Source organism: Naegleria lovaniensis, assembly GCF_003324165.1.
Source record: "Naegleria lovaniensis strain ATCC 30569 chromosome Unknown tig048, whole genome shotgun sequence".
Classification (NCBI taxonomy): Eukaryota; Heterolobosea; class Eutetramitea; order Acrasida; family Naegleriidae; genus Naegleria; species Naegleria lovaniensis.
In genome coordinates this window covers 149,608-161,032 of record NW_025407870.1, presented here as the reverse complement: position 1 = coordinate 161,032, position 11,425 = coordinate 149,608, and the positions used below count along the sequence as shown (strand labels likewise).

Here is an 11,425-nt window from a genome sequence, read left to right as displayed (position 1 = left end):
AATTATTATTTATGACCGTTGGCTATTGCTTCCGTCGGGCGGGTCAGAGGTAGATATTTGGTGTGTATATAATTCTAACAACCAACAACAACGTATTCCTTGTTCGATTCCAAACAACAAGAATTTACAAGTAGCAACTAAACAAGGCAATCAAATCAGGGAGTGGTGTTGAATCAATTTTTTAAGCGATAATCAATTCCTTCACAACTTTTTTCGTTTAATTCTTGAACCTCAAAATACAATGGTTCCAATTGGTGGAATCGTCTAAGGATCTTGAGAGAGCTTTCTTTTGAGTACATGTTCATCTGGAATCATCCATGGTAACTCTCTCCCAATGTTCCGTTGCTTTTCATTGGCTTGTTGTCTCCAACAGTCATGTGGCACATTTGTTGTTATGTGGCAACAGATACAAGGACAAGGCACATCTCTCGGTGCACAAAATAAAATTATATATAAAAGCAATTTAAATTTAATAAATTTTAAATACGAACACAATTTCCAAACATCCCTTAACGGTGCTTTGAAATCTAGTGGCACTCGGATCTGAAGAACAGACCTCGGTGTTTCACCTTTACAAAAAAATGAAACAACCAAACATCATTCGGGATGATCAAGTGGGCCAAACACAGAACATACTGAAAAATAACATGATGGAAAAGGCACAATTTCCGTTCCGAGGAGGAGGAGAGGTTTCATCTTCAATCTCCACCACGCAACAACTACATTCTTCAATCATGTTTTTAAATATTACCGAACCCGCTGTTGCTTTTTATGAATATAGTGAAGAACCTCAAGAGCCGACCCAAAGTCAATACGAATTGATCACGTATAGTGTAGACATGGCACAACACAAAGACGAAAGCGTGAAAATGATGGGATCTATTGTTCAAGTACTGACATTTGTCAATTCGGATTCGATTTTCTTAATTACCGATTGTGGCATGTTGTATCGAGCGAGTTGTAAGCGAGAACCAAACACATCACTTTCTCATGAAAACAGGTTTTCTTTGGTTCCTCCATTCGATGGCTCTACACAATGGAAGGCGTTACAAATGCATTGCTATTCAGAGGCCATGTTGATCATAGCTGTCAATTCAATCAATGACAATTATTGCTTGTTTGGTATCGGAAGTAATGGTTACTATCGAATGACCAAGCTTCAAAATGAAGACTTTGGTTGTAGCGAACCGCAAATTGTGTTTGACACAAATGCACATCTTCTAAATGCCATCGACCATATTTCAGGAAAGCCACCTCGAATTAATCATGTTGGATGTTGTTTTTCTTTCAGTTGTTGTATAGTTGATGATTACAATGTTCACACTACAGGTTGGTTGTTGTTTCATTGTTCTCAATTTTTACAAGCTCGACACAGGTCAAAATTGGTATACTAATTTTCATGAACCATATCATTGCTGGAGCTCTGTGACACAAAGAATGTCAAAGAAAGGTATGAAATAGTTTTCAATGATTGATACTCAATTCACTAATTTCATAAATGATGATGCGTTAGTTGTGAAAATGGATTGTGGAGATTTTCATGTGGTGTTGCTCCACGAAGACGCTTCAGTTTCCATTGGTGGAAGAAACAATGCCTATCAATTCATTAAGGATGAACAGTGGAAGCAGGCTGACTTTGTAACATTGGATTTGAATACGTATGCATTTACTAATATATTTTGCGGATCCAATGCAATCATGTGGGTGAGACAGAAAGATTTCGCGTCAACATGTCAAGAATTTTTCATTACAGGCGATAATAATAGAGCGCATAAGGTCATTTATGATAAGTCATCTCTTGGCGGAGCACAGGTTGAAAAAATGGTTCATCAAACAAAGGATGAACTTTTATTAGAACAAATCTATTCTCGTCAAGTATTTGATGTTCAGTATTCGAGAGACTTTTTAATTCTTCGATATTTTGACATGCCACATCTTTTATTTATTGACGGTACCTCATACTATGGAGGCTATCAAAAACAAACATGTTGTGTGGACTTGAGATCAATCATGCCAATAACTTACCAACATACAAGCGACGAGTTTTTTAGAAAGATTGTGAGAGTGCAAGTACAAAATATGGGAGTTGTTGTTTTTTGTGATTTGAAAACACACATCCAAATGTGTGAACGTTTACTCAAGGCCTTAGAACTTTCAAATCCAAACAATCATTTACTCTATGACATTTCCTTCGTTGTTTACTAAGAGGTGTCTTGGAATGCAATCTAACTTTGCAAACACTTTCATTTCCGTAATACTGCTATTTTTAACTTGAACCAAGAGGTCCTATTTTAAATGTTTCTCGTACATGTAAGAGAAACATTTAAAATAGAACAGTCAACAAAGATCAATTAATTCCATCAGTTCACTCATTCACCCAAAAAAATGACACGATCACACAAGAAGGCAGTCGATTATTACAGCGATGAATACAGAAAGAATTGTAAAGGAAGCGAGAGAAGAGTGTACCGAAAGAAAGTTCGGGATGCCCTCTGCAATAACAGTCATTCCGTATCAGGCGTTGATTTACTGCCATCGGAACCCAGTCGAAAGCTTTGGGGAAGGGTTCCTGTTCTTTCCGATAGTTATCAATCGTCATTGGTTCAACAGGCCGTTGCGGAATATTACGAAATTATGAGTGATCCAGCATATTCTCCTCAATTATTGAAAGAACAAGTGAAAGAGAATTGTCGAGAAGAGAAGTGGGAAGAAGAATGTTCGAAACGATCTTCTCGAAAGAATTGGAAAATGCAGAGAAAATTGGCATTGGATGGTTTGAAACATCCCTATGAAGAGGATTCCACAGATAGTGAGGAAGAGAAGGAAATTGAGAAGGCTGTAAAAACACAACAAAAACAAATCAATTCAACTGTCAAAGAGAATGTCAATCAAGTGAGACGATTTTTAGATAACGAAAGTTATAATTCTTTCAAATTTTATAGGAAGTTCAATAACAAGTAAATATTTGTTGATTGATGGCCTTTATAAGCTAGATAGCAAGTGGATTTGTTGAACATGCATGACGTGTTCAAAATCAATATCATTGTCCTTCAATAGACCCTTCAATAGCTCAACTTGTTGTCTCAATGTTTTGTTCTCCTGCATCATCTTTTCAATAAATGATTGTTGATATTCCTTCAACATTCGCAAATCGAGTGAGGAAAAAGTTTGTACATGGTTGACTCCTTCAAGAAATTGCTTTACCGCCTGCAAAATTGGAATATATTTCACAGTCTCTTCGTGGCTCAAAATCTTTCTGAATCATTGGTCATTAAACATCTTCCTAAAATATCATTGACTTTCCATGATGGATCAATATGCTTGTCCAATTGTTTATAGAGTGCATGATGTAACTTGGCCTCTCCATATAACGTTGCAACAGCCATATGAAAATAAGATCCATATTCTGAAAAATAATTCATGACATCATGTCGATTTCCATAAAAATCTTTTAAATACTCTTCATTCAATCTCAAGGAACAATTGGTTAACATTTTCATGAACATGCATCCCATAATTTTTCACTGCTTGCAATACAATCTCCGATCATTTTTCAACGCAGCAGAAGCGTACTTGAGTGAATAACTGTATTGTTTTACTTGTTCCATGACATGATTCCGATCATTCTGAAAATTCCAAATATTCATCAAAAATAATCATCACACCAAATCATCACGATTTCAATAATTTAAAAAGCATCATGGATGATTCATTGAGAAGGCTCCGATCGAAAAAAAACGCACCCATGGATCAAGCTTTTTAGACATTTTTTATGTACAACAAGAACACTCTACCCTATTCATCGTGCTCAGCTTGTCATTGAGCTTGCCAACATGACGAACGACAAAAACATGATCTTGTGGCGCAAAATGTTACCGTTACAATTTTAAAAAACTTTTTCAAAAAAAAAGAAATGACCACGACTGTCGTTCCAGAGTTTTTTCCTTCCTTTCATTTTCACATTGCTCAGCCTGAACCCTCCAAAAGTTCTTCGTCTTTATCCTCTCCACTTGTCACAAGCGAACATTATGGAAGTATTTTACTCATGATGTTTCTGGAACAAGTCAAGCAACAATCTTTTTCATCCATGCTTCGACATGATGACGATTGGACAGAACATGAAGATGATGATTCCAATGCAAGTTCAGATATAGTCATGAATTTGGACATGTCTCGAACGGAACAAGAGTCATCATGCTCATTGACAGCAACTGTGACGAAAAGAGCAGGAAGAAGGAAAATCAAAACGTCCCGATCCTGCAAGAAGACTCGAATTTCAAACGATAAGGATGTTGATGAGAAGAATTCTTCCAATGAAGAAGAGTCTTCATCTGCATCGGAGGCGGAATGTCAGTCGTCAACAGCACGTGTGGCTAGGAAGAAACGAAACTCCTCGAAAATTGTCAAGCAAAAAAAGACAATGAAAAGAGGGAATGATAAAAAGCCACGCGTTGCAAAGAGATAGTGTAAATATGACCAGATTCTGTTCGAATCTGAACACCCTTGTTTTTGTAAATAATTCCTTTTTCTAGTACTCTTATGAACTAATATAATTTTTAAATGTGAAACAATAATTGCAAAATATATTAATATTAATATTTCGGATGTTCACAAAGTCCATAATAAAACTTCACATTTCTGGAAGCTCAGCCAATGATTTTTCAATAATACCTGTCTTGAAGCTATAGGCTGGTAGATAGAAAACCATGTCAGGTCCTGGCGGCTCCAACTGTAAATCAAACTTGTCCAAATACAACACTTCTGCCATTTTAAATTTTTCACATGAACGAGAAAGAGTAGTCTTTTCGTCTTGGCTTTCAATCTCATAAATAAATTCTGTAGTGTTGCTCCAGAAGTCTGTATCCTCATTTTCAATTTCCAAAACAATGTCATGAGGAATAAAATATGAATGACACACGGGCAAAGCATTCCAACTGTTAAAAACATGAAAGGAATCATCCTTAGGATCCATGGTAAAAAGCCTAAGGTTCTTGGCTTTGTTCTCCAATTTCTCGGTGTTTTCTTCCATTAAGACATAGAGACGGCTCGTATCCATGAATGTTTCTGAAACGTCCAATATTTCTGACAACGAGGTCAAAGAGTCTACGTCGCCCTCTGCAGTTCGTACATACAAGTAGTCAGAATGATGATCTTTTTCATTGGCGACATGAAACAATCTTGCTTCATAGGGAGCCTTAATTCCAGAGCAATGGCCACAAAATAGAGGAAATTTTTTCGTACGTCTCAGCTCATTAAAACGATAATTGGTGCTGTTTTCTACATGTGATGAAATGATCATTCTATGAGCTGTGCTGTAAAGTGGTTGCGTGACATAGTCATCATCATCATTGTGAGTATTGTCAATGATTGAACTAGGGGTTTTTCTTCTTTCCAACCCACCCATTTCTTTAATTTGGTTAGCATTGAGCCATGTGATGGGTTGTGGATCATTCCTTCTCCATCCCCAATAGGATCCATCACGTTCGTACGCATTTTGTGGACTGAAAATATAAATCATTCCTCCACCTTTGGGAATGACAGTATTTGTCAAATCAAAATATTCTAATTGTTGAACATTGAGCTGAGCAATGAAACACCACTTGTTGCCTTCATCATCTGTGGGCCATTCAAAATTTCGAGGAAAGTCAGGATAACCTCCAAGTTTTGATTCTCCCAGAGCAATATAGTCGTCACTTGTATTCACAGATGAGCCAGTGAATAGTGGTGTTGATTCCCAAAAGAATTGTTCAATATTCGAAATGAATTCAAATTTTTCTGTTTCGTTGTTATCGTTTTCATGATTGTCACTAGTCAACCACACGGTTTGAAGGTAGTGCTTTGAAATGTATTCCAAAGAAAATGTCAAATATCTTGGTATTGATTCTTCAACAGTCCATCCACTTTTGAAAATGTCTTCTCTTGAAATTGTATTTGAAGAGTTGTTTTTGGTGTCTTGAAGCAACAATGTAATGATCTGATATTTGTGTTTTGCAATTTTTTCAATGAAATATCGTTTCCAGAATTGGTTAAATTCTTTTGGATGATCTTGTGCGTTCGGAACGGAAATTATTGGAGGAATCAAAGGATCAAATCCACATCTTCTTGAAACCAATAATTTCCAATTCAATTTGTTTGAAATTACTTCATTCCATTCTCTACACACTTTGGACATGATTTTCAACAACACACATCCGTTGAAATATTCAAATATTTCAATAAGAATTTCATGAGGCAGTCCATCCATGATGAAAGATGATTTTGAAAGTGTTGAAGGTGATCCCATCAATTTCAACTTCTTCTCTTCGGGATGATCATCCTCTCCATGCTCTTCCATCGTGAGTCGTTTCTTGTGGTTGAGCAGTTCATTCATTTTTGTTCATCTTTTTCATCTTTTTACAAAGTTATTGATTTTTATTCACTCATCTTTTCCATCTTTTTTACAAAGTTATTGATTTTTATTCACTCAACTCTAAGGTATCAATATATCCACAAATTGCATTTGACGTAACTTCTTGTTTGGTCGAACAATTCAATAATTGATACAATTTACAATCCTTTCCAAACTTGCCATGTTTTGCAAGTTCAATAATTTTCAAAAAGTCCTGCTGAGAATGCACCTTTGAGAAAATATAGAATCCTTTCACGACTTGTTCGACATTCTTGTTATGAATTCGTTGGAGTGGTGCTTTCAAGAATTTAAACATGGCAGTTGAACGATGAAATGGATTGGGTGACTTCATACATCGCAACGAATTGAAATCTCGATCATTCACATAAAAAATTCGTTTGGCTTCTGTTTTGGAAATGGTCGAGAAGGCACTTGAAGTTTGACACTTTCCACACACACAATGATCCACCAAATAATGGTAATAATCAGGATGAGAAGGTACATGAATGGAACCTTTGGATTGAGCAAGACTCAACGAACGATCTAGCTCAACATCCAATCTTAAATATTCACCACATTGAATGCAACAATTTTCATATAATTTCCTGAAGAGTGTTTTAAAGTCATTGGAAAGTTGTGGAAAATACGTTTTTTGGACGTGGCGTGCATTGGGACATAAAAATTTCACACACAACGCTTCCCACAAAGAGTTCATCTCAGAATAATAGAACATGGTTCGAGAGACTTGTGAAAGTTGCAAAAGTGTGTCGAAAGGTAGATATTGTAAGATTTCATTCCAAATTTCATCCGATAGACCTAACAAGTAAGGAGAGGATGCCGACGATTCTTCTGACTGTTCACTCAATTCAGAGACTCTTCGTTCTGAATTTTCTGTAGAGGAGGATGCCACGGTCATCAGGGTGAACGAAGAATCTGGATGAGTGGTTGCTTCTCCTAATGAAGAGGTATTGAGATCCTTCTCTTCATCTTCCTCCATCTTGGATGCTTCCTTCTTTTCTTGCTCCTTCTTCTTTCGTTGAAGTCTTGTTTGAATGCGACCAGTTGATTCCTGATTGGAAACTTCAAGCATTTTGGAAGATGTTTTTGCTCCACTCTTGAACGTTTTGGATTTCTTTTTTTGAGGTTTGTGAGAATCTTCTTCATCTACAAGAAATGACGACTCGTCGTCTTCATCTTCAATCTTTGAGGATTTTTCTAACATCTCCTTCTTCTTCTTCTCTTGTTCCTTATTCTTTCTCTTCTTCTTTGCATTGGCATTCCGTCTCATGGCTTGCCATTTCACAATAAGTTGAGAAAGTTCTTGTTGATGCTCCTTCTCAATGGGACCTTTTTCTTCATAATCAAACATGCATTGAAAAGGTCTGTGGATTTGTGGAATGAAACAATCCAAATGTAAATAACATGGTTTTGAATTTGCTGTTGTTAATGTGGCTGAATCAAAAGAACAAACACCACTGTTCAAGACTTTTGATAGGGATCTTCTCGGGTGATAGGGAAAGAGTGATTCCATTCCAACCACTGAATTCATTCCGATACATAATTCATTGTGAGAGAATGATTGACCACATAGGATACAATTGGGGTGATTATCAACACCTTCCGACGATTGGTTGTTAGTGCTACTTGTCGTCGTGGTTGATGATGAAGTTGACTTTTTAAAGTATTCGACCCACATTCGTTACTGGTGAAGTTGATGGAGATAGAATGTATGTAGAGCTTGAAGAGAGACAAGTGTTTTTTTTGTGCGTGCGAATATCGTTGATTGAACGGATGACAATGAAGGCACATCGTCAACGAGTTTGAAGTTCGAGTAAGCGCTCGAACAAATGCACTTCTTATGTTGATGCTTTGGTGAACCCTTAATCACAATAGGTTGGTCCATGATCCTTTGTTCAATCATTCTTATTCTTTGGTGTGGAATTATCAATTCTTATCAAAACAAAAATGAGAAGACGGTTGCTGGCTGAAAACACCCTCTCGTCAACGTCGGCAGTAATGGTACCATGTCGGACGCAAATGAAGCCATTATTACGAATTATGAACAACAAGACATCCATCATGATACATTCTCATGGCTTATTGGTTCAGGATAATTCCTCGGGTTTTACTACCCATACACAAACAAATATCTTTTCATTGGATCGGAATTGTAAACGATTATTTCATCATCAAAATCGGATAAATAATGGTGCTTCTTCCTCAAAATTCGATGAAAAACAAAAATCACGAATTTGGAGAAAATACAGATTATTTCGAATTACGGTCGGAAATATTGGACTATGGGTTCTATGGATTGCGATTGGAAGTGGAATTTTTGTGATATTAGACTCGTTATATTATGCACACAGAAAGGAATTTGACAATCTTAAACGACTCTACCACACAAAATTTACACTCAATCCCAACAATGAAAATTCTCCAATTCTTTCGATGGAATCTAATATTGTGGAAATGTTTAGAGAAATATTTAACAAGCACTCGAATGGAAAAGATTACATGACCTTTGATGAGTTGAAAGAATTTTTTCAAAACGAACAAAAACAGTTTGATGATCGTAGCTTACTTGAAATAATTCACAATTTGAAAGAAAATGAGCAAGAACAACTCCAGTCACACATTAACTTTGATCAATTTTTAAGAATAATTTTTTTAAGCGCGTTCAAAAGTAGTGAAACATTTAGGGACGATCTACCACTGTCTAACTATTTTGTTTCTTCCTCTCATAACACATACTTGGTTGGAAATCAGCTGACCAGTGAAAGTTCTGCCAAGGCATACATTGATTGTTTGAAAGATAACTGCAGATGTATTGAGAGTAAGTTTTGTGTGATATATTAACCGTGTATGACGTGATCATTTACAATTCCAAATTTTTCACACCATCGTCATTGGTGTCGTCTAATTTATTTGTTGACATGGCCTCTCTGTTGTTGCAATAATTTTTAAAAGTTGACTGTTGGGACGGAAAGAACGGAGAACCAATGGTACACCATGGATGGACATTGACCTCAAAAATTCCACTCACAGACGCCCTGAAAGCTATCAAAAATTATGCATTCCATACTTCAGAATATCCACTAATTCTGTCATTAGAAATCCATTGCAATCTCGAACAACAAAAGAAAATTGCCAAATATTTAAAAGATACTTTTGGAGATGCAATTATTGCTCCCGGATCTGTCTCGGTGGATGACATTCAGCTTCCAACGCTATCAGATTGTAAAGGCAAAGTTTTTCTTCAAGGAGAGTGGGCAAATATTGAAAAGAAGATTAGACAAGTTGAAATTGATATTGTTTCAGACATTTTCTTTGAGAGTAAGTTTGAATGTCATGATTGAATAATAATATTGGATATTCACATCGTGTGGATCATAATTTATTATTCATTGCAATAATTTAATTTACTTGAACACAAATTGTTGAATCCATCAAATTTTTAGAGAACATCTTTCATAATGAATTTGATCCACCGCCAGAATTTACGCTCTCTAAAAAGAAACATCATGACAATACAAAACTGGAATCTAAAAGGAAAATTGCAGAAACTTTGGACGAGTCCATTAAAGTCCTCGATGAAACATTTCCACAACTACATCCTGAGAATGACACAATTGGAAAATGGACAAAAGAACTCTACGATTTACTCTATTTCAAGGCGGTGAGAGATGTAGATCACGAATATCCAGAGGAAGTATCTCCCCTTCACAAAATCATTAACCTCAGTGAAGGTATGGGAATTACTCACATCTTAAAAAAGGGAAAAGAATTTGCTGCTCACAATGAAACACTCATGTCACGAATTTATCCAAAAGCCACTCGATTTTTCTCCACAAACTTTAATCCACGAATTTATTGGGAAGCTGGGTGTCAAATAGTGGCACTGAACTATCAATTTTGTGATCAATTCTTGAGGATGAATAATGGATTTTTCTCTGCTTTTACAAGTGGTTATGTACCCAAGAACTTTATTTCAGAAACCATTCCGCAAAAACTATTTACCATTGAGATTTTAGATTTTGTATCTACTCAAGACTTTCATACGAAACTCTCACAAATGCCAATGGCTGTCATTGAGCACTGTTCACTTGTGGGTGAACGAAAAATCAAAGCTCACAAAGTGGATGTTTTCAAAAGTTCAGAACCAACCTCAAAGCACACACTCCACATTTCCACACAGCAGAAAAAGGGAGAAATTATTTCATTTGGATTGTTTCAAAAGAAGAATTCAATTACCAGACCCATTTCGAGACTTTTCAGACTTGGAAATTATGAATGTCTCGCCTACACTTCATTTCCAGTCCATCAATTGCAACACGGATACAGATTCATTCCTGTGAGTGACGGAGAAGTATATTTTGGTGGATTTTTGGTTCGTGTGACCTCTCACAAGTGAAAACTCAAGACAACTCTTTTAACGGAGATATGAAAATTGAGGAGGAGGATGTATGTACATACACAGTGAACAATTCGTAATCTCTGTATTATTTAACACAAGATCGTTATCGATTTACTCCCTTGAGGTGGCTATTGTGAAAACAATTTAAACAATCCTGAAAAGATACTGACATTCTTCTGTCATCTCCCTTCAACAAAGAATCAAATCATCCGTCGTTTTCACAAAAAGGAAATTATTAGGATCCTGTTCGCCCAATAAAATTATTTCTCCATCCAACAACAACAACACAAACAAAAAATAGGATTCTGCGTCGCAGCTGAGTATCACTCTCTCTCTCGGTCCACATCCTCTCGCTCAGCTACAAACTAGATTTTACATCACAGCATCAACTTTGCTTTTCCATCAACACCACGATTCAATAATTGAATCTCTCCCAATATTATTATTGAATGCAAAATTAAACGCGGAATCTCTAATTTGGAGAGAGAACACCCAATCTACAACAAAGTGAGACCACATCATTATATCCTCGTTGATACATATATTATTCGTAAATTGTTCAGTTTCAAAATCAACACACGAACAGGTGAGATTTAAAGCCTAGTAGTAGTATAGTGAAC

The 11,425-nt window shown here is 36.3% G+C and overlaps 7 protein-coding genes across 7 annotated transcripts; 4 read left to right on the top strand and 3 right to left on the bottom strand.

Moving 5' to 3' along the window:
- Positions 1-581: 581 nt before the first annotated feature.
- Positions 582-2,205, top strand: C9374_011166 (uncharacterized protein; the record flags this gene model as incomplete). Its single annotated transcript, XM_044686791.1, has 3 exons — positions 582-1,329; positions 1,376-1,450; positions 1,514-2,205. The coding sequence occupies 3 exons, from the start codon at positions 582-584 to the stop codon at positions 2,203-2,205; spliced, it is 1,515 nt and encodes a 504-aa protein (XP_044543261.1).
- A 180-nt stretch (positions 2,206-2,385) lies between these two features.
- Positions 2,386-2,961, top strand: C9374_011165 (uncharacterized protein; the record flags this gene model as incomplete). The annotated part of the gene is made up of 1 exon (XM_044686790.1): positions 2,386-2,961. One exon carries the CDS (start codon positions 2,386-2,388, stop codon positions 2,959-2,961), a length of 576 nt encoding a protein of 191 aa, XP_044543260.1.
- A 284-nt stretch (positions 2,962-3,245) lies between these two features.
- On the bottom strand, positions 3,246-3,515 carry C9374_011164 (uncharacterized protein; the record flags this gene model as incomplete). The annotated part of the gene is made up of 1 exon (XM_044686789.1): positions 3,246-3,515. One exon carries the CDS (start codon positions 3,513-3,515, stop codon positions 3,246-3,248), a length of 270 nt encoding a protein of 89 aa, XP_044543259.1.
- A 398-nt stretch (positions 3,516-3,913) lies between these two features.
- Positions 3,914-4,465, top strand: C9374_011163 (uncharacterized protein; the record flags this gene model as incomplete). Its single annotated transcript, XM_044686788.1, has 1 exon — positions 3,914-4,465. The coding sequence occupies one exon, from the start codon at positions 3,914-3,916 to the stop codon at positions 4,463-4,465; it is 552 nt and encodes a 183-aa protein (XP_044543258.1).
- A 165-nt stretch (positions 4,466-4,630) lies between these two features.
- On the bottom strand, positions 4,631-6,370 carry C9374_011162 (uncharacterized protein; the record flags this gene model as incomplete). Its single annotated transcript, XM_044686787.1, has 1 exon — positions 4,631-6,370. One exon carries the CDS (start codon positions 6,368-6,370, stop codon positions 4,631-4,633), a length of 1,740 nt encoding a protein of 579 aa, XP_044543257.1.
- An 85-nt stretch (positions 6,371-6,455) lies between these two features.
- Positions 6,456-8,084, bottom strand: C9374_011161 (uncharacterized protein; the record flags this gene model as incomplete). The annotated part of the gene is made up of 1 exon (XM_044686786.1): positions 6,456-8,084. One exon carries the CDS (start codon positions 8,082-8,084, stop codon positions 6,456-6,458), a length of 1,629 nt encoding a protein of 542 aa, XP_044543256.1.
- A 269-nt stretch (positions 8,085-8,353) lies between these two features.
- Positions 8,354-10,802, top strand: C9374_011160 (uncharacterized protein; the record flags this gene model as incomplete). Its single annotated transcript, XM_044686785.1, has 3 exons — positions 8,354-9,224; positions 9,359-9,724; positions 9,850-10,802. 3 exons carry the CDS (start codon positions 8,354-8,356, stop codon positions 10,800-10,802), a joined length of 2,190 nt encoding a protein of 729 aa, XP_044543255.1.
- Between the last annotated feature and the right edge of the window lie 623 nt (positions 10,803-11,425).